General features: G+C 34.6%; 1 protein-coding gene across 7 annotated transcripts in view; it reads right to left on the reverse strand.

The window, feature by feature from the left end:
• The window catches only part of TBCK (TBC1 domain containing kinase), a 273293-nt gene that overhangs the window by 82467 nt on the left and 171488 nt on the right, over window positions 1-19338 (reverse strand). For all 7 annotated transcript variants that reach the window (XM_023734775.1, XM_023734773.1, XM_023734774.1 and 4 more), the window contains one exon: window positions 12346-12518. In XM_023734775.1, the coding sequence (XP_023590543.1) occupies window positions 12346-12518 (173 nt within the window). The remainder of the gene's footprint in view (window positions 1-12345; window positions 12519-19338) is intronic.

The following is a 19338-nucleotide window of genomic DNA, read 5'->3' on the forward strand; positions in this document are numbered from 1 at the left end:
AGAAAACTGGCTGCCTTCATGGAAGATTTGAGAGAGGGCAAACTTTGTATAAATGAAAGAGGTTCAAGATTAAAAATTTCTAAATTACCTCCTAAATTCTTTCAGATGCTTAAGAATTATGCAGTACCTTGAATACGTAGTAAAAGAAAATAAATCAAAAGTTTGTTAGAGAAATTGAATCAGTTGATTCTTTCCTCTCAAATCAAATATTAAACAATGCTTATTTTTCACAACTAAAAAAGTAAATTCCCTAAATATCATACATATTTTAGTAATAGACATGTATATAAAGAATATATAAAATACAATCTAAAGCTCAATTTTTAGTTTATATGTTTATTTGAATAATTAATACTTTTTCCCCCATTAGTATAAAAATAATTGAATGTTGATGTCATATATGTATAATCCTATATGTTTATGCTATCATTTAAAATGTGAAAACATATTATGCATAGAAAAATTTTACATTATTTGGCCTAATTTAGTTTTAAAATTTAAAACAGAATATTACGTAACATTACAGAGTATTTTACATATAAATACTCTATAAATCAGTGGCTAACTGATAATATTTTTACAGGAGTGTAATTTTTAAAGACAATTTTTTGACAGAATGCTTAGAATTCTTAATGCATTCCTTAGAATTTCTGTCTAGGGATTTGTTTGCCTTGAACTTTCTCTAAACTTGGACTGCAGGAGAACAATTCATGTTTTAATTAAGTAAATCAAGTTCTTTTGATATCCTATACACAAATCCAATTACACCTTATTTTCTTAGTCTGGAATTTTCTTTGAATTTTGGGGAGGGGGGCTTGCACTATATTATACACTATTATGGAAAAAATAATTTCAAAAGATTTTAATTGTTTTCTACAGTAAGTCTGTCAGTGCTGAGTCTTTGCTAAAGCTCTGTAATGCACAACAAATTTTTTGTGTGCACTTTAAAATCGAATCTATTATCTCCATCAACAACAGTACTAAGCATGGAGGAAAAAAAATACTACTACATTATTTACATGAAATGTTGTTATTTTAAGAATATTCAAAGTTTTAGTTCACTTTTCTATCAAACTGCTTTATTTTACTTACCTTCGACAGGGATGACAAATTTTACACTTACATTTAGTACCAGGGCTTCCAACTCTCATTAATATTGGGCTTATTGTAATTGCTTCTAATTTCCATATTACTTATGCAGAGATAATTTGATAACAATTGTATTAGAACCATAATCACAAAGGTATTAGAACATAAATACTAAATACATAAAGTTAAATTGTTCTCAATGCATCTATTGCTCTGAATAATTTCAGCAGGCAGTGTTTAGTTCTCCTTTACGTTTATATTCTACTCTCAGTATAATTTGTTAGAAAAAAGTAGTCACATAACTGTGCCTTTCTTTCTACCTTATTGTACAAACATTTCAATTTCACCATGAGTCAGAATCGACTTGATGTCAACTGGTTTGTTTGTTTTTCTTGTTGGTTTTTTTTTTTTTGGATTATATAGTTGACTGCATGAGTAAACACATGTATCAGAGAAACAGAAGGAAATTACAAAAATGAAAAGCTATGACTATAGAGTAGGCTGATTACATATTAATGTATACATTTCAATAAACAAGAGGGTTAACACAACATTTACACTACTGATAAAATGGCAATTTATAAGTTAACTTGTATTAAGTAATTTTTTGACTTTCCTCAACTCTAAAAAAGGGATAAAACTACTTCAGAGATTTGTTTAGGGACAGATAAGATAATGTATGTGAAAAGCCCTGGTGGCACAATGGTTAAGTGCTCAGCTGGTAAAAAAAGGTTGGTGGTTCAAACCCACCTGCTGCTCCATGGGAGAAAGATGTGGCAGTCTGCTTCCATAAAGATTTACAGATTTGGAAACCCTATGGGGTCGCTATGAGTCAGAATCAAACCAATGGCAGTGGGTTTAGAATAATGTATAAAAGCCCCTGAAAACTAAAATAACTGTGGTGTATGTTTATTAAATTGTTCAAACTATAAAACAAAAAACAATGGTTTTACTGAGATGAAACTTTGTACACTGGCATTTACATTTGACTTAAAGTATAAAATACATTTTAAAGACTTCATCTATACTAAATTCATTTTTTTCTACCACCTGTCCATCAGTTTGTTGTACTGTGGTGGCTTGAGTGTTGCTATGATACTGGAAGCTATGCCACCAGTATTTCATATATCAGCAAGGTCACCATGGTGGACAGGCTTAAGTGGAGCTTCCAGACTAAGACAGACTAGGAAGAAAGGCCTGGTGATCTACTTCCCAAAATTAGCCAATGAAAACCTTACGGATCACAACATAACATTGTCTGACTCAATTTCTTTGTATATATCATCAAGAGGAATTAATTGCTAGAGGAGGACATCATGTTTGGTGAAATAGAGGGTGTGGGAGACCCTCCTGGAGATGGATTGGCAAAACAGCCATAACATGCTGGCATCGTGAGCATGACACAGGACTGGGCAACGTTTCCTTCTGTTGTACATACGGTCGCCACTGAGTTGAAGTCAACTGGACATCAGCTAACAACAACAAGAAATTCATATTTAATCCATGCTTAAAGCATATCTTGTAAACTGAAGATAATGTATGCTATGTTTTATTATGACAATAGTGCACGTAAGCAGTTATCATTACATAAATAAAACTAATAAAATCTCTGATTAGTATATGTGTGCACAAACAGGTTATCACAAAGAATTTAGCAATAATTCTTTTTTATCCACAGTTTGCATGCAACTAAGTTATATCAGTCATCGGTAAATTAACATGGCGATCCAAAGCTGACAAGGAAATAGATTAAACAATCCAGTGTTGACCACAGTATTTTTCCAAAATACATGCAGTTTTTAAAAATCCATTTTCATTCTATTCATCTAAATTACATACCTGTACTTATATTTTTCTTGAATTAATGAGCTGTGGTCAGAATTCACAAGCAGTGTCTAAGCTACTTAAGGGAAAAGTAGACGGGAGAGATATTGGCACTAGATGAAGAAATTCTTTTGGCAATTCTTTAGTAGTTTCAGAATCAAAACAGTAATAAAAATAAGAAGTAGAGGTCAAAATGAAATCCTAAACTGCAATTACTGAGGTAAAACTGCCAGAAAGATTCCTTCTTTGGAGAGCCAGCCCCCACCTTGCACTGTTTTTTCCATTTATAGTGGCTTCTAAATGTAAAGTAATAATAATAACTCAAAAACCCATTGTCCTCGAGTTAATTCCGACTCATAGTGACCCTACAGGACAGAATGGAACTGCCCTATAGAGTTTCCAAGGAGCGCCTGGTGGATTCGAACTGCCGACCTTTTGATTAGCAGCCATAGCTCTTAACCACTACGCCACCAAGGTTTCCCGGCAAAGTAATAATAATAAAGCTAACATAAAGCCAAATCAAATCCATTGCTCTTGAGTCCATTCTGACTCATGGCAACCCCATATGTTACAGGGTAGAACTGTGCCATAAGGTTCTCATGGCTGTAATCTTTATGGAAGCAGATAGCCAGGGCTTTCTTCCCTACCACCGTTGGGTAGGTTTGAACTCCCAACCTTTAGGTTAGTTGTTATTGCTAGGTGTTGTAGAGTTGGTTCCCACTCATAGTGACCCTATGTACAACAGAATGAAACACTGTCCGGTCCTGCACCATCTTCACAATCATTGCTATGTTTGAGCCCGCTGTTGCAGCCACTGTGTCAATCCATCTTGTTGAAGGTCTTTTTCCTTCTCTCTGACCCTCTACTTTACCAAGCATGATATCCTTCTCCAGGTACTGGTCCCTCCTGATAACACGATCAGAGCACGTTTGTCATCCTTGCTTCTACGGAGCATTCTGGTTGTACTTCTTCCAAGACAGAGTTGTTCATTCTTCTGGCAGTCCATGGTATATTCAATATGCTTCGCCATCGCCGGTAATCCGAAGGTATTAATTCTTCTTTTGTCTTCCTTATTCATTGTCCAGTTTTTGAATGCATATGAGGTGACTGGAACACCATGGCTTGGGTCAGGTGCACCTTAGTCCTCAAAGTGCCATCTTTGCTTTTTAACAGTTTAAAGAGGTCTTTTGTAGAGTAGTTGAATACAAACCATTTGTGCCACACAGTGACCTAAAGCTAATATAAAAGCCAAAAAAACAAACAAACAAAAAACCCAAACTCGTTGCCAGCGAGTTGATTCTGACTCATAGTGACCCTATAAAAAACCGAAAAACCAAACCTGTTCCCATCAAGTTGATTTCGACTCATAGCGACCCTATAGGACAGAGTAAAACTGCCCCATAGAGTTTCCAAGGAGTGCCTGTTGGATTTGAACTGCTGATCTTTTGGTTAGCAGCCGTGGCACTTAACCACTATGACACCAGGGTTCCCTAGTGACCCTATAGGACAGAGTGAAACTGCCCCATAGGGTTTGCAAGGAGCGGCTAGTGGATTCTAACTGCCAACCTTTTGGTTAGCAGCTGTAGCTCTTAAGCACTGTGCCACCAGGGCTCCACAGCTAGGAGAAATACGAGAATACCAGAACAATGATTCTTTTGCACCAATTATTTAGATACAATAATTTGTATCTAAATTTTCAAAGTTGAAAATTTTAATCTTTAATTACCAAATACGTAATAATGATTATTAGCATTTTGAGTGCCTATTATCTACAAGGAGCCCTGGTGGTGCAGTGGTTAAGGGCGCAGCTGTTAACCAAAAGGCCAGCAGTTCAAATCCATCAGCCACTCCTTGGAAACCCTATGGGGCAGTTCTACTCTGTCCTATAGGGTTGCTATGAGTCTGAATTGACTCGACGGCAATAGGTTTGGTTTTTTGGTTTATTGTAGATAAGGCCTTATATATATCATTCTTAAAACAAACCCCTTAGGTAGGTATTATTATAATTATTATAAGGTAACTAGGATTCAGAGAAGTTATGTGGATTATTTATGATTATACAACCAAAAATGTAAAATTAAAATTTGAAATCAAGTCTCTCTAACAGACTTAAAAAAGCTCATGCCTTTTCTCCTATAACAATCTGCTTCAGGGAATAAACATAACAGATACATGCATAAATTAAAATGAAACTGATTCTTCTTCTCATAGCTCTTTTCAAGCTTCTATTTTACTAATAACAGAGTATGGTTCATCTTTCAATTTAGAATGTCATTTTCTGTTAAAGAATCAGATATAAGAATATAAGAACATACAGTATATGAATCTCAACTGTGATTATCCAAATTTTAATGAATATGCTTTTATAGGACATATGTATACACTGTTTCTTTTGTATCTGTATACTTTCTATTATACTAATAATTGAATTTGAACCAAGAAGTCTTCAAATAAATATTAGGATGGAAAAACCAGTTAACATTTCAGATACTGTAAAAAAAAATTAATTTTTGTCTATAAAAATTCTATGAAGATAACAACTTAGATAAAACACATACCTTAAAAAGATTTCTGATAAACATAAGCATGTTTATTAAATGAATAATTTTCTAGAAAAACATGAACTTAGCAAAACTGACTCAAGAAAAAAATGAACTGAATATAATCAATGTTTCCTTTTGTAGTGATCATGGAATGTTTATCTCAGGAATGCAAGGATGAAACAATATCAGATATAATACATATCAGATTAAAGGAAAAATAAGATTAAATCAATACAGTAAACATTTGATAAAATTCAATACACAATAATGATAAACACTCAGAAATATAAAATTAGAAGGAAATTTGTTATCTTGATAAAGAGCATGTATCAAAGACATAAAACTTAAAAGTGACATAAGAAGCATTTTCATTAAATTCAGGAACAAGCAAATCTATCCATTATCACCATTTCTATTTCACTTTACACTAGAGGTCCTGCCCAATGCAATAAGAAAATGACAAAAAACAAAGAAAGAAATCAGAAGAATAGTAACTCTTCTGAAAGGAAGAGACACATTTATTTATACATATGCTTGACTGAATTGGCAACATAAAAAAAAATATTCAAGAGAATCTGCAAAGTATAAATCAAAAAGGGAATGATACAAGTTTGCTAATTATAAAACTGGCTTAAAATAAATAATCTCACTATACATCAGTAATAGTTAATAGAAAATATAATAGCATAATACATACTGCGCACAAAATGAACAAAATAATATATTTATTCTTCATATGGACATCTTAATAAGAATGTCAAAATCACATGTCCAGAATTGATTTCTACTCTCAAATCTGCCCCTCCTGCAGCCTTCCATATTTCAGTAAATAAAAACCTTCCTAACCCAGGTTGAAACTTTGGATTCATCCTTGATTCCTCACATATAATCGATCAGCAAAATCTACTGGTTCTGCTTTCCTCTTGACCATCTATACTTCTGGAAGCAGAGACTAAAACTGTTAAAATTTGCTTTGTATTTAACCATGAACAGTGTCATGTTCTCATCAACTGCACTACTATCACTTGGGTCCAAGCCACCGTAACTTGGTTTTCCTGCTTTTGCTTTTGAGCTCTTACTATTTCCTGTATAGCAGCCAGAGTAATCCTTTTAGATTTAACTCAGATCATGTCACCACTCTGCTCACAATCTTCCAGTGGCTTCTCAACTCACTTGGTATCAACTCAAAGTCTTTATGAAGGCTTTTAGGCCATATAAGATCTGGCCACTGATACCCCTGTAACTTTATTTCCTTCTACTCTCCTCCTCACTCATTCTATTCTGTACGTAGTCTCTTTACCGTTCCCCTCACATTCAAAGCATGCTACCACCTCTGGGCCTTTGCACTTGCTATGCACTGCCTAGAACATTTTTCTTCAAGAAATCTATATAACTCATTTTCTCACTTCCTTTAGGTTCTTGTTTTTAAATGTCACCTTTTCAGTGAGACCTCTGAGTCTGTCATATAAAACAGCAACCCTTGTCTCCTGTGTCCACATCTCCTCCTCCTCAGTGTTCTTTATCTCCCTTATTCTTCTTTATTTTCCTCAGTGGCACTTATCACCAACTAACAGGCTAAATGTTTTCTTTTTTGTTTATTGTCTGTAAACATAGATAGATAGCTGTCAAGCTGATCCCAACTCATGGCAACTTTATGTACAACAAAATGAAAAATGCTGCCCAGTCTCTTACCCTCATTAGCCCTCAGCTTCACCAAACATGACGTCCTCCTCCAGCAATTAATTCCTCCTGATGACATGTCCAAAGTAAGTGAGTCAGAAATGTTCTGTTGTGATCCATAAGGCTTTCATTGGCTAATTTTTAGAAGTAGACCACCAGGCCCTTCTTCCTAGTCTGTCTTAGTCTGCAAACTCTGCAAAAACCTGTCTACAATGGGTGACTTTGCTGGTATTTACCAGTGTCATAGCTTCCAGCATCACAGCAACACTGAAGCCACCAAAGTACGACAAATTGACAGACGGGCGGTGGTTTGTCTGTAGACCCCCCACTAAAAGCAAATTCTATAAGGGCAAGGGGTCTTGTTTTTGAAATTGTGCTAGGGGCTCTTTTTTTTTTTTTTTTTTTAATGCTATATCTCCAGAACCTATAACCAGTGTCTGTTTTATAGCATTTATTCAAACATATTGTTGAATAAATTAATGAATTGGTTTTTGTTATGTTAGTCTTCGTATTTGTCTTTATGATTGAAATATTTCATCAAAAGGAATAAAATAAATACTAAAAAAAGTGAACTAAAATTTTGAATATTTTTCTTATAACATTTCATGTAAATAATGTAGTAGTATGTTTTTCCCCTCCATGCTTAGTACTGTTGATCATGGAGATAATATGCACAATTTAAAAGTACCCAAAAAAGTTTGTTTTGCATCACAAAGGTTTAGCAAATAGACTCAGCACTGAGTGACATCTCATAATTAGAAATATATAAAGGGACTTCGGGCTTAATGACATTCTAACTATTAAACTTTTTAACCAACAATCTAATTTCTGACTAGGGTGTAAGGGAAAGGTTTCAAAATCATCACTTATATTTAAAATAAGCAGCAACTTTTCTTTATCCAGGTTTGCTTTATCACAAAATTAAAGTCTCATACCTCACCAACTTTTAATACACCTTTCTGTCCTTTTTAAATCAACCTCACTCAAGAGTTAAAATGTAGTAGATTAAGAGCACAGTGTGCAAGTAATATCAGTGGGAATGGTGGAATAAGGACTTCCAAAAAACTGTTCCTCCATAAAAACAATGACAACACTGGCAAAAATGATCAAAATCAACCTTTTCAGAACTCTGGAAATTAAACAAAGGTTTGCAACAATCTGAGGGGTGCCTACTCAAGAAAAATGGTGGTAGGAATCTAACAGTGAGCTTTGTGGTGTTTTCTCTTACACTATGCCCATTTCCTTCTCCTCAGTTCTGCAGTCACCTTGAAAACCAACAGCTCCCCAATCACCATGAAAACCAGCAGCCTAGCAGCCACTAGAGGAGGTAGAGTGGGTTTGGATTCCCCTAATCCACCACTTCACAGAACTGTGATTATTCGATCTATCTGCCAGTTCCCTGGAAACCTTCACTTCCAGGGCCTGTCTTTTTTTGATCTGACTCTAAGCTCTCAGTGCAAACAGCCTTTTCCCCAGGGGTAACTGTCGAAAGCAATTAGCAGACTGTTTAACATCACAGCTACCTGAGGCTGTGAAAACAGTTGGGGTAAACAAGAAGCCGACAAAAAATACTAAAAGAAACAGCTAGGAATGAGATATCCATAGAAGGCTTTGAAAAGTTCCAGCATAATTTTGGGAATTTGGAAGGGCATACATACATATGTAGGAATATGCACATGCCCAGAGAAGACCTGTCAAGGCCCTAGGCTCTCATCTTTGGCTGACCTTGAGGATCCACGCAAGCAGGAAGTGGAGACAAAGGCAGCATTTTTCATTACCTATCTGAGTGTTGAAGGAGCACCCCAACACACAGAATCCCTTGGCAAAGGCTGGTAGACTTATTGGGTCAAGATGTTTAAGGAGATCTCCGTCCAGTCATTAGCTAACAGTTAAGCTAATGGAGCAGAGGCTTTTGTGGTCCCACATGACAAAGAATACAGACTATACAGGGTTAGTTCAGAAAAGCCACTAAACAAACAAATATCAACAACCGCCACCACCACAACACATAACAACAAAAGTCCTGTGGAGGGAGGTGGGAACTGACTTCCAGAGTTGCCACATTATATCATTTAAAATGTCCAGCTTTTTTTTTTTTTTAAAAATTATGAGATGTTACTAAATAAAGACTTTAAATCAGCTATTTTAAATATGTTTATGAACTAAAAAATGCCACACTTAAAGAACTAAAAGAAAGTATGAGAACAATGTCTTATCAAATACAGAACATCAATAATGAGTTAGAAATGTTAAAAAGAATCAAATAGAAATTCTGGAGTTTAACAGTATGATAATGGAAATGAAAAATTCACTAGAGGTGCTCAACAGCAGATGTGTGCTGGCAGAAGAAAGAAGCAGTAAATTTAAAGATAGGTCAACTGAAATTATCTACTCTGGTGAGCAGAAAGGAAAAAAGAATGAATAAAAATGAACATCTCAGAGTATATTATCAGCCATACCAACATATGCATAATGGGAGTCCCAGAAAGAGAGGAGAGAAGGGGCAGAAAGAATATTTGAAGAAATTATGGCCAAAAACTTCAAAAATTTGATGAAAAACATTAATCCACACATCCAAGAAGTTCAATTAACTCCAAGTGGAATAAACTCAAACCACATTTAGACATATCATAATCAAACTGTCAAACACAATGAGAGAGAATCTTAAAAGTAGCAAGAGAGACGAAACTTATAAATTGTACATTATCAAAATTTTAAACTTTTGCTTCAAAGGACACTATTAAGGAAGTGAAAAGACAATGCATAGAATTGGAGAAAATATTTACACATCATATACTTGATCAGGGACCTGTATCCAGAACACATAAAGAACTCTTATAGATCAACAAAAACAGGCAAATAACTCAATTAAAAAACAGGCAAATGATTTGAATACACAATTCTCCGATGAAGATATACAAATGGCCAGTAAACACATGAAAAGATGTGCAACATCATTAGGTAAATGCTAATCAAAACCACAATGAGATATCACTGAATGGCTGTAATAAAAAAGACAATAACAAGTGTTGGAGAGGACGTGGAGAAACTGAAATCTTCATACATTGCTAGTAGGAATAGAAAATGGTGCAGCCCTTTGTGAAACAGTTTGGCAGTTCCTCAAAATGTTAAACACAGAGCTACCATATGATCCAGCAATTCTACTCCTAGGCATATAGCCAAAAGAAATGAAAACATACATCCATATAAAAACTTTGACACAAACGTTCATAGCAGTATTATTCATAATAGCCAAAACAATCCAAACAACCCAAATGTCCATTAACTGATGAGTAGATAAATAAAATGTAGTATATCCATACAATGGAATATTATTCAGCTAGAAAAAGGAAGGAAATACTGATACATGCTACAACATTGATGGACCTTGAAAACATTACGCTAAGGAAAAGAAGTCAGTAACAATAGGCCACATATTGTTTGATTCCACTTATATAAAACGTCTAGTACATGAAAATCCATTAAGATATAAATCAGACTAGTGTTTGCAAGGGGTTAGAGGGAGAGGGTAATGGGGAGTGACTTCTAAGGGATATGGAGTTTCTTTTGAGGGTAATGAAAATATTCTGGAATTAGCAGTGGCAGTTATACAACATAGTAGACATATTAAAAAGCACTGAATTTTACAGTTTACAAGGGTGAAATTTATGATATGTAAATATATATCTCAATTAAAAAATAGAGCACATACTGTTATGCCATAAAGATCTGGTTTCAATTTTGGTTTTATTATTCACTATCTGTGTAACCTATTAGTCCCCTTCTGAGTTTCAGTTTCATTCACACATTATAAAATAGGGATAATCATGCTTTCCTTAGAGGTTTTGAAAGGATTAAGTAACAGTTATATTAAAAATTCTAGTATATTTTAAGGTATACACCAAGTATTCAGTAATTATTAATTCTTATTCCATTATTTTCACTCTGTTTTTCAAACTCCCAACTGTGCCTTATCTTATTAATTTCTATGCTTATTCACCTTCCCCTCTCATTATGTCATTATAATTACTTAAAAGCTTTTCATCTGCCAAACGGTATCTCTACTATGAAGATGGGAATTCATGTTTTTCTACCATGAAGAGGATACAATTAAAAAATTTCAAAGAAGAAACTTATGAAATCAGTTTTTATTTAGAATTCTTTTAATTTCAAAGTGTCAGGCAGAGTTCTCACACTAAAATCCATTATATGGTAATGGTATTTCAGCTGTAATACTTCTAGAGTTTGAGAACCTACTTTCTCCTAGAAGCCTATTAAGCTTTTGGACAACTGTCATGCAAACATTTATTTACTAGTGCAGGTTCTCATTCTTGTCCTATCTGTCAACTTGTTTTAGAAATGTTTTATAATCCTTTACATATCATATTCATATACATGTTTTCTGGAGGCAGAGAATGGAATTGTTAAAATTGCTTTGTATTTAGTCATAAGCAGAGTTATGTTTATGTCTTTAATAACTATAATTTGTTAGTGACGTGAAAATATGAAAACATGTATGTACTTAGATATTTTGAAACATGAAAATGTACAGTAAGTGCCAAGGGTGAAAATTGTGAACTACTGTAAAAATATCTAATTGCAAAATCTGTTTAACTTTCACACATATTAAATGAATTCTGAACATATTTTACTATCATTAGAATATTTCTTTTTAAAAGTTAAAATATATCTCTTTAAATTTACTAGGGTATCTCAAAAACTCTATATATTAATTGAATCCAATTTCAGAGAAACCATTAAGATATTTGTGATATTTGTGATAATATTGGAAAGTATGAAATATACAAAATATTATAACTGAAAGTTTGGTTGACTATATGTATAAAGTTATTGTGTTTAGTAAGAATGATAATGTTGCAAAACCTGAACTGCATAGTTTTGTAAAATGCTATTTCTTTTGTCAACAAACAATAAGTAAGTGCACATTTCTACTCCATTATCAAACAAACCAATAAATAAATAAAAGAGAGACTTGCTATTTGGAGAAGTATGTAAAAAAAAAAAAAAGTCCCTAATTATATAACCAAAGAGACGTAAAGGTTTTCTGAAATATTTGGATGAATACAATCATATGTTGGAAATAGCTATGTTTAAAATGATAAAATTGTTAAGTAACAATAATGACACTAGGGTATATTAAATTTAACATCCATCTTCTTTTACAGTTTGTAAACTAAATCATACATACCAGATCTGTCTTTGGAGGCTCTGGACACTCAGTGGAGAAGTAAGATGCTGAACTTCTGACTCCACTGTCAGGAGCTGGCTTTGGAGGTTGTGCATGCTGTCTATAAGTAGCACTTTTAGGAGTCCAACAAAACAGGTTGATTGATTCTCGCACACAGCGTTCAATGTCAATTTCTAGATAGGAAATTTAAAAAAAAGAGCATATGTATAGAATTAGGCTTGCTATGTTTATGGAAAAAACACAATCTTTCCCAAATGCATATATCCAAAAACTATATGGTTAAGATAATAACTAAGTAGAAAAGATACCAGTAAAAAAAGTAATGAAGATTTTAATCATCGTATTTCTGACTCGAATGACAGGGGATATTTGGTATTATTATCTGCATTATGTGTACATACATATATATATGTTTCTATGTGTCTGTCTTATTTGATATTATTATCTACTTATATGTATATATGGAGCCCTGATGGTGCAGTGCTTAAGACCTCAGCTGCTAACCAACAGGTTGGCAGTTCAAATCCACCAGCCGCTCCTTAGAAACCCTATGGGGCACCTCTACTCTGTCCTACATGGTCGCTATGAGCCAGAATCGACTCAATGGCAACAGGTTTTGTTTTGGTTTTTTTTTTGTTTACACGTGTATATATGTGTTTGTGTGTATGTGTATTTCAGTACATCATTATTTAAACATCATGGAATACAAAATGTCTCCTTTTTAAGAATCTACTTAATTTACTCAGATTATATTTTCACTTTTCTAAAATAAAACAGAGGTAAGGGGTATTAGAATCTGGAAATTAGCAGGCAAAAGATTCAGATATTGATTTACCATGACTTCTAATAAATGTACTGAATGTTTCATTTCTATTTACAAAAGAATTTATAAAATAATAAAAAATTAATAAAACTCTCAATTTAGCATTTCTCCTTTTCTTTTATAATTCCTTGAATGAAGTGTAGAAAGCTTTAAGTGAAGTTTCATATGGAAAGAGATTACATGTACTTGATAAAAATTAAAAAAAAAAAAAACAGTATCACAGAAAATTTCCTTTTGTTTCTCAGATATGAAATTTAAACATCTTTGATACAGAGGTAATAGAAAGACACCACAACTCCAATTTAATATTTGTATCTTTTAATGGGATGGTAGCTCTTTAAAAACAAACCAACCAACCCGTTGCTGTTGAGTCGATTCTGACTCATAGCAACCCTACAGGACATAGTAGAACTGCCCCATAGTTTTCAAGGAGTGATGGGTGGATCTGAACTGCTGACCTTTTGGTTAGCAGCTGAGCTGTTAACCACTGTGCCACCAGGGCTCCAGTAGCTCTTCAGGAGACCAATATTCCTATATGGGGAGTTGGCCTAGGGAAAAGGGAGAGATCACACAAGGACAGCAGAAGTTCAAAAAGTTGACTGGGATGAATGAGTTTAGCACCGACTAGCTTCTCCCTTTTTACATTCCTAACATTAGCAGTTAGCAGATATTCTCATCTCCTCTGCAAAGTCCAAGTATGTTGGCTCAGATAAGAAATGGATTAAAAAATATAATAGACGTTTTAAGTTACAAAGGAAGAAGAAGTTCTCTATTTTTCTTCTTGGAATGAGGGGCTTATGTGTAAGGGGAGAAAGTAAATAGGCACTTAAGCAGACTCTGTGGTTGAAATGGTATGAGTTATGCATTTAGAGTTAACAACTTTGGTGAGGTGGAGCACCCCTGGAGAAGAGAAGGGACAATGACACTTAGTGAATGTCTACTATGTGACAGGCATTGTATATCTTCACTTAGTCAGTGACTCCTGAAGACAGGTATTACAATTATCGTTTCTGTTGAAGACGAAGAAACTAAGACTCAAAGAAACTAAATGACGTATGGTATTGTGTGTTATCCTAGGTAGAATTCTTGCAGTTACTAAAGGGTTATAATGCATCTTTTGTTATTTCCCAATTCATTTAGTTTGGGGTATCACCAGCAGGTCTGGAAGGCCTAGTTACTCAATTAAGCATTGCTGTATCTGTTATTAGTGATATTTGCCAATTTCACAGCTGGTTACTTCTATGGATACACAAAGATCAGATTTCATCACACCATATGCTATTTCTATCATAAAATCTATAAAAACAGAGAGTTAGAGAAATTTTGAGACATGGTTCTATTTATTTGAGTAATAATTAGTATAGTGAGTAATAATTATATAGCTTTAAAAAAGCTGTATAACACTATCAATTTGATATTCTAGAAACAGAAGAACACAAACACCAAGAAAATCACCCATTAAAATTTAAGATAGGTTCTTCTACTCTGCTCAGGGAGGAAGAGATATACTCAATTCATTCTAGAAACTTCTATTCAAATAGTTAAAATAAAAATTTGGCAGCTAAAGGGAGAAAATCACCAGTCATCTATCTAAAAAAAAAAAAAGCATCTCTTAACACTGCTTAGTCCCCAAAGGAAAAGAATTTTGAACCACAGATTTTGCATCTGCAGTTTGACACATCTGTCACCCACACTTCAAGTCAAGTCAATGATCCAGGTCAGAGGTTGTAGTTCAGCCCTTAAATAACTGGCTATGGAAAAGTCATTTATATTTGCTTCCAAAACACCCTACTAATACCATAAAAGGTTTACAGTGAATCTAGAGAATTTACTGGCATCCACCCCGATTCTACCCTGTTAGTACTCGCAGATATCCTATTCTTCATTTACTTGACACATGTCACCTTTCCATCTCAAAATCCTTCCAAAGCACTTTATCGTTAAGCAAATATTATGCAAGAGTACGTCATAAACTGTACATTAAAAGACGCAATTATACTTAAAAAGTAATCTCTCAGCCTATGACACCACTCTTTTCCAACTTGTATTATAGTTATTTATATATTGCATGTACCCTGGATTCAGCTTTCCCAGGTATGAATACAAACTCCATGAGATATTGTGTGACTTGAGCAAAATAATTTCTCTAAATCTTGGATTCGTCATTCTTACCCATTACTCACGTATCTTCATAGAAATATCAAACTATTTTCAAGATGATAAAACATATTTCATACGTTTTCATCTAGGAGAGGATAGGTGGAGGAGAAATCTCTCCTGAAGCCCTCGGTTCTCTTGCTTTAATGCTTATTAACTGTATCCTAGATCTATCGAATAGCTGTTGTCCTGGGACTTCTCTTTACCATCATCAAATTCCCTTTTGCTCTCTGCTATATTTGATTCTTAACTTTTTGGGTAAAACATTATCTACTATGATTTATTTCATCCTTTGGTGGATCACATCTTCTAAGAAGGGGTTACAGGAGGCAAACTATTTTGAAACCTTCCATATCTTTTAATATCTTTATTCTTCCCTTGACTGATATTTTGAATAGGTATAGATTTCTAGGATTGAATTTTTTTTCCTTCAGAGTTATGAAAGGCAATGCTCCATTGTCTTTGGCTGAGAAGTTTCATGTAATTCTGATTGATATCATTTTCATAATGACATATCCAAGTGCATACCACTTCATTGTGCTGGGTATCTGAAGGTCCCTTTGTAACCCCTTGAAATGGCTGAAAACTTCCCAAATACGATAAAACACATGAATCTACACATCCAACAAGCTCAATGAACTCCAAGTAGGATAAACACAAAGAGATTAACGCTAAGACACAGAAAATGAGATAAAGGAAATTCCCTCAACATGCTGAAGGGCATTTATGAAAAGCCCACAGCTAAGATCATACTCAACGGTGACACACTGAAAGCTTTAACCAGTGTTACTCAATATTGTACGAGCCAGAGTTCCACCCAGAGCAATTAGACAAGAAAGAAAAACAAAAGACATACAGATTGTAAATGAAGAAGCAAAACTGTCTCTATTCACAGGTGACATGATCCTACGTATAGAAAATCCCAAAGAAGCCACAAGAAAGCTAATAGGTTAATCAATGACTTCAGCAAAGTTGCATGGTACAAGATTAGCATGCAAATATCAGTTGTGTTTCAGGAATAAACAATCTGAAAAGGAAATTAAGAAAACAATCTCATTTACAATAGCATAAAAAAGAATAAAATACCTAGGAATAAATTTAAGGAGGTGAAAGAATTACACACTGAAAACTTGAAAACGTTGCTGAAAAAAGTTAAAGAAGACCTAAATAAACGAAAGACATCCTATGTTAATTGATTGGAAGACATAACATTGTTAAGATGGCAACCCTACCCAAAGGAATCTACAGATTCAACACAATGCCTATTAAAATTCCAATAGCCTTTTTTGCAGAAATGGGAAATTCATACGAAATTGCAATGGACACCTGAAAGTCAAAACGATATTGAAAAAAAAAAAAAAATGAAGGACTCAGGTTTCTGGATTTCAAAACTTACTATAAAGCTACAATAATCAAACAGTACAGTATTGGCATAAAGCTAGACATATAAAACAATGGAATAGAATTGAGAGTCCAGAAATAAACTCATATCATGAAAGAGTATTGGATTTTGTCAAATGCCTTTTCTGCTTCAACTGGGATGATTGTGTGTGTGTGTGTGTGTGTGTGTGTGTGTATGTATGTATTTTCTCCTTTTCCCTTCATTCTATTAATGCAGTACGTTACATTAATTAATTTTCTTAAGTTGAATAATGTGTTGTGGCCAGTTGATTTTTTGACACGGAGGCCAAGACCATCTGATAGGGAAAGAATAAACCCGTTGCTGTTGAGTTGTTCTGACTCATAGCGACCCTATAGGACACAGTAGAAATGTGCCATTTCCAAGGCTATAAATTTTTATGGGAGCAGACTGCCTCATCTTTTTTCTGCAGAGCCACTGGTAGATTCGAACAGCTGACCTTTTGGTTAGCAGCTGGCTGCTTAATCACTGCACCACCAAGGTTCCTTAGACTAGACTACATCGAAGACTTATTCTTTTAACACCAGGGAAGACAGTAGCCTTGAAACAAAGTAAATACAGCCTTGGTGATAGAAATGATGCCGGAGATCGCATGATAGAATTTTGCAAGAGCAACAACTTATTCATTGAAAATACATTTTCTCAACAAATGTCTATACATATGGATCTCATTGGATGGAATACACAGGAATCAAATCAACTACATCTGTGGAAAGAGATGATGGAGAAGCTCAATATCATCAGTCAGCTCATATGTAAGTTCAAACAGAAGCTGAAAAAAATTAGAACAAATCCACGAGAGCCAACGTACGACCTTAAGTATATCCCACCTGAATCTACATGTCATCTCAAGAATAGATTTGACCCATTGAACACGAATGACTGAAGATCAGATGAGTCGTAGGATGACATCAAGGACAACGTACATGAAGAAAGCAAAAGATCATTAAAAAGACAGGAAAGAAATAAAAGACCAAATTGGATGTTAGAAGAGACTCTGAAACTTGCTCTTGAATGTAGAGTAGCTAAGCAAAAGGAAGAAATGATGAAGTCAAGCAGCTGAACAGAAGGTTTCAAAGGGCGGCATGAAAAGACAAAGTAAAGTCTTATAATGAAATGTACAAAGACCTGGAGTTAGACAACCAAAAGGTAAGAACATGCTTGGCCTTTCTCAAGCTGAAAGACTGAAGAAAAAATTCAAGCCTAGTGTTGCAATATTGAAGGATTCTTTCTTTCTTTTATTGTACTTCAGGTGAAGGCTTACAGAACAAATAGTTTCTCATGAAACAGTAGTACACATATTGTTTTATGACATTGGTTAACAACCCCACAACATGTCAACCCTCTCCCTTCTCAATGTTTTTTTTTTGGTGAAAATATACATAGCCAAAGATACACCATTTCAAAAATTTCTACATGCACAGTTCAGTGACATCGACTACGCTCTTCCCATTGTGCTGCTATTCTCACTTTAGATGAAGGCTTACAGAACAAAATAGTTTCTCCTTTAACAGTTAGTACACGTTGCCCTATGACAATGGTTAACAACCTCACAACACATCAACATTATCACAATATTGAAGGATTCTATGGGCAAAAGATTGAATGATGCAGAAAGCATCAAAAGAAGATGGGAGGAATACACAGAGTCACTGTACCAAAAAGAATTGGTTGACATCATTTCAGAAGGTAGCATGCGATCAAGAAGTGATGGTATCGAGGGAAGCAGTTCAAGCTGCACTGAAGGCACTGGTAAAAACAAGGCTTCAGGAATTGCCAGAATACCAATTTTGAGATGTTCCAACAAACACATGCAATGCTGGAAGTGCTCACTTGTCTATGCCAAGAAATTTGGAAGACAGCTACCTGGCCAATTGACAAAAAGAGATCCATATTTGTGCCCACTCCAAAGAAAAGTGATCCAACAGAATGAGGGAATTATTGAACAATATCATTAATATCACATGCAAGTAAAATTTTGCTGACAATCATTCAAAAACAGTGGCAGCAATACATCAAGAGGGAACTGCCAGAAATCCATGCTGGATTCAGAAGAGGACGTGGAATGCAGGATATCATTGCTGATATCAGATGGATCTTGGCTGAAAGCAGAGAATACCAGAAAGATGTTTACCTGTGTTTTATTAACTACACAAAGGCATTTGACTGCATGGATCATAACAAGTTATGCATAACATTGTGAAGAATGGGAATTCCAGAGCATTTACCTGTGCTCATGCAGACCTGTACACAGACCACAAGGCAGTCGTTCGAACAGAACAAGGGGATTCTTCATGGTTTAAAATCAGGAAATGTGTGTGTCAGGGTTGTATTCTTTCACCATACTTATTCAATCTGTATGCTTAGCAAATAATCCGAGAAGCTGGATGATACGAAGAAAAATGTAGTATCAGGATTGGAAGCAGACTCATTAACAACCTGTGATATGCAGATAATACAACTTTGCTTGGTGAAAGAGAAAAGGACTTCAAGCACTTATTGATGAAGATCAAAGACCACAGCCTTCAGTATGGATTACATCTCAACATAAAGAAAACAAAAATCCTCACAACTGGACCAATAAGCAACATCA

Source organism: Trichechus manatus, unplaced genomic scaffold (assembly GCF_000243295.1).
Source record: "Trichechus manatus latirostris isolate Lorelei unplaced genomic scaffold, TriManLat1.0 scaffold00071, whole genome shotgun sequence".
Lineage (NCBI taxonomy): Eukaryota > Metazoa > Chordata > Mammalia > Sirenia > Trichechidae > Trichechus > Trichechus manatus.